Source organism: Helianthus annuus, chromosome 15, assembly GCF_002127325.2.
Source record: "Helianthus annuus cultivar XRQ/B chromosome 15, HanXRQr2.0-SUNRISE, whole genome shotgun sequence".
In the NCBI taxonomy this organism is placed as follows: domain Eukaryota; kingdom Viridiplantae; phylum Streptophyta; class Magnoliopsida; order Asterales; family Asteraceae; genus Helianthus; species Helianthus annuus.
Window position 1 is genome coordinate 54,651,283 of NC_035447.2, and position 4,099 is coordinate 54,655,381.

A 4,099-nucleotide genomic window follows, 5' to 3' on the forward strand; every position below is an offset into this window, starting at 1 on the left:
TGTTTCTTCAATCCTTCCACGCACGACCCGTTCATCTCTAATCCTTCCCAAGCTGCGTTTTCTCCATTTTTAGCTTCTGAACTGCACCTGAAACATAAGCACTCGTAGTTATCTAATTCAAGATAATTACACAATTAAGTGAAGGGTAAATTCGTCTTTTAGCATCATTAAGGGTTGTCCTATGGACCACCCGTCACATCCCCACACTTAACCGTTGCTTGTCCCAAGCAACTCATCAAATCAATTTCACAACAAGTGATCAATATAAACCAAGCACAAACATGTAGCCCTTTTACTAACCCCTTTTTTAACACCCAAAATAATGCACCCCTCGCTATGTCTCTCCTCTCGGTAACAAGTAAGCACTAGCAATATGAGCTAGACACACAAAGGCTAACGGGCGGTTGCGCAACTATAGGCTTGTACCTAAATCAATTCTTCTCCTAAAATGTGTCAAACATGAATGCAAATCAAAGGGACTTTCAAGGTTGTAACGTGTCTAGGTGTTTGGGTAGGAAATGGAATATATATGAAGTAGCGAAAACTTAACCCGGTCTTTTTATTACACAATAAAGCAAACTAACAACTACCAAGTTAACTAATATATACAAGACAACTAAACATCACTTCCTTTTTTTCATTTTTCATTTCTTTTTTTTAAGCAAGCAAACAAACATTCAATAAAGCATCAAACATATCTACATCATACTACAAAAACTACTACTACTAACACTAAAAGACCGGGTCAAATTGGGTAAATTTTTAGGTAACTAGCTAGGGGTAACAAATGATAGGCTTTTAGGCACAAAATTGGGCAACTAAATGTCCAAACCCCCGCCCCTCTCACAACCATGCTCATATATATAACTTATGAGGTCCAACCCCCCAAATCCCACACTCGCTCACACCAATGACGAGGCTACCTAGATGCCCTTATCCTTTTCACATTCAAATTCAACTAAGGACTCAAACCGTATCAAGGCACAAGTTCTAATGCACCCCCACCCGTTGCCACTCTCATCAAAGATAAGCATTATTTATGTACAAGTGTGGCTTCAACTCTCACCAAGAATAAAAAGGGTATCAAGGGTTGTCGGTGCATCAATTGGGGTTAATCTAGGGTGTTCAAATTCTCACATTGTTTTGCTTGACTTAAAATTTTTCAAAATCTTCAAAAATTTCCCCCCATCCCCACACTTGGGATACATTAACCCCAACGTATGGTTTTAGGAGGATTTGATCACTAACCATCTTTCACATCACCCAAACGCTCAACACTCAAACCACAAATTTCTTTTTGGATTTTTTTCATTTTATATATTTTTTTTATATTTTTCTTCTTTTTTAAACATCACACCGCCAACTTCCACCAACCCAAACAAAACATCACAATCATACGCCACCCAACCGCCCAACCATAAACATATCAAACCAAATAAATATTCACAAAATATACAAGGAAGGAACACAACCTGACTAGTAATAGCGTGGTCCCGGAGGTCCAAAAATGGAAGACATCATGTCATCCCATACTCCAAATGCAAATGAGCCGCTACTACTCCCACCTTGTTGTTGAGCTCCTTCTTGCTGGCGCGGGTCGATCCATTGTGAATGATGGAGCGGCGGGGTTGGATACGACACACTACCATCGTAAGGTGGTAGAGACGCATAATCCACATGTTGTGGATCCACAACCACCGGCCGCCCGGCGTGCCAATCGGCATGCAATCTTCTAGCTTGGTCATCATGCTATCGGTTATTCATCTCCAATTCATGGGAATACGCCTGTGTGCGATTCCACGCCTCTTGACGCTCAAAACTATGTTTCAAAGAACGCTCTATGCTTGCACTCATCATCGTGTTTTGATCAAATAACGTCCGCTCCGAGCCCGACCATGATTCGAAAATGGAAGCCGGAGGACGTTGATTCGCTATAACCTCTTGCATAGTGCTCTCATAAGCCCACTCGGGCTCATAGGAACGCTCCGTGTAGTCATAGAAGGCACCACCATATCCTCCACCCGGGCCCCCTTGCCCCACATTCACATTCACATTTACACCTCCTTGCGGCTCGTCCGCATAATCATCATCACCACTTGGGACTTCCGCATCACTTTCGGGTTCGTCCTCTTCACCCGGTAAAAGATCTCTTGCACCCGCCTTTAATGCTCTCCATCTCTGCCCCTCCGACTTGAGCTTATGGTACCGTTCCGATTGCGTGTAAGTCTAACCAATCCCCAACTTGTCTAAAGTAAAAGGCTGATGCCTTTTTGTTGCCCCTCTATCTTCTGACGTAAGTGCCTTTTGTCGCTTCATTAACCCCGTGATGATTCGGCAATACGGGATAATATCTCTTCCTAACTTATTTCGTCAAATCCAGAGGTGGTTCATGATCAGATATCGGATTGGAAAACGTGGAGCCCCAGTAAGTAGCGAATAGAGGACGGGTACTTCCGGGAACCTTACTTGCTCCTTGTCCCCCCTTCGCGGAATGACATTTAAAATGCAGATTGCTAGCAACAACTTTGCTTCGATTTTTAAATTCTTCCGATACAAGACTCCATGATAAGTACCGGGCAAAAACAACGTTGCTAACATGTCATTCCAACGAGGGTGCTTCTCCGGCTTTATCAAAAGGTTATCGAGGTCCGGAATCATGTAGTCACGAGCCGGAAGACTGTCATATTTCCCAAGCTTCTTCAACGTATCAAAAGACATCTCCACCGGAATCCCATGCACTTCACCAACTAACTTCATTTGTGATGGCCTGTCGTATTGATTACACTTAAGGGTTGCCATCCATTCTTGAATTTCGGTTATGAACAAGTTGTTTTTGTCTTTATCATAACAACTAAGTGCCAACTCCCATCCTAGAGCGCGGAATTTGTCAAACACACCGAACTGGCCAAATTCAACTTCCCGAACTTCCCTCTCGCATATAAATGCCGCTGCCTTATTTTTCAACTTATTCATACTGTCGTGATATAAAGTTGGCTGCCATTCCTCCGGTTGGTCATCCAAAGGACCCGAGTCCCATTTTGGCTTTTCAACCGGGTCCAACTCCATTTCTTCCTCACTTTCACTCTCATCAACTCGACCCATGTATTGTCTCTTCCTTGGATGTTGTTCCGGCTGTTTGCCCTTTCCCTTCGACGAAGAGGATGAACTAGCTCTGGTTTTTTCTTTTGTTCGTGCCATTTTCCTACACACAATAGAGCAAACAACACAACCAAGACACAAACATTAGCCCTTTTCTCCCCAAAAACATCCCCACACTTTCTTGTTACAATGGTTGTAGATGCTAGTGAACCAAAATTTTATAAATCATTTTTAACAAAATTTGGGCATGGTGTCTCTACAATGTAGAGATTCCAAAAAGTTCACTACTTTAATCACAAATCCTACATCTACAACCCACAACCATATTCAAATAACCAATTTCATGACAATATCTAAGCACAAGCAAGTGGGTATGAACAAGTAACAAAAATAACCTTACTTTTCACAATGCATCATCAAAACATAATAAATAACTTCCATACCTTTGCTTGAAGATGCTAGAATGCTTGTGAAACAAAAACTTCAAAAACCCCCAAAAATTTTCGGATCTAGGGTTTGTGATTCGGACTAGAAAGCTTCGTTTTTCGTAAATCTCTTCTCAAAATCAGAAAGTTCGTGAAAAATTAGTTAAGTTAGACCTAGATTTCACTTGATTTGGTTAAAAACTGAAAGAGATATGAAGCTTGGAAGGTTATGGAGTTTGGGGATTTTCTGGGGAAGTTGAGAGTGATAGGTGAAAGCAATGGATGAGAAAGATGAAGGGGAATCGTGTGGATGGGGCTTGTTCACGTGAATGATTGTTATTATTATTATTATTATTATTATTATTATTATTATTATTATTATTATTATTATTATTATTATTATTATTATTATTATTATTATTATTATTATTATTATTATTATTATTATTATTATTATTATTATTATTATTTTTGTAACGCAGGAACCAAAACGACCCATCTGCTCGCCAGGTCCACCGTAAATTACGGTGGATGCTGGCAAAGAAATTCCACCGTAACTCAGTAGCAAAACACCG

General features: G+C 40.7%; 1 protein-coding gene across 1 annotated transcript; it reads right to left on the bottom strand.

The window, feature by feature from the left end:
• Positions 1-1,001: 1,001 nt before the first annotated feature.
• On the bottom strand, positions 1,002-3,765 carry LOC118487605. Its single transcript, XM_035984587.1, has 2 exons — positions 3,543-3,765; positions 1,002-3,202 (listed from the first exon to the last, which is right to left on the bottom strand). Exon 2 carries the CDS (start codon positions 3,196-3,198, stop codon positions 2,371-2,373), a length of 828 nt encoding a protein of 275 aa, XP_035840480.1. The 5' UTR covers positions 3,199-3,202; positions 3,543-3,765; the 3' UTR covers positions 1,002-2,370.
• Positions 3,766-4,099: the final 334 nt, after the last annotated feature.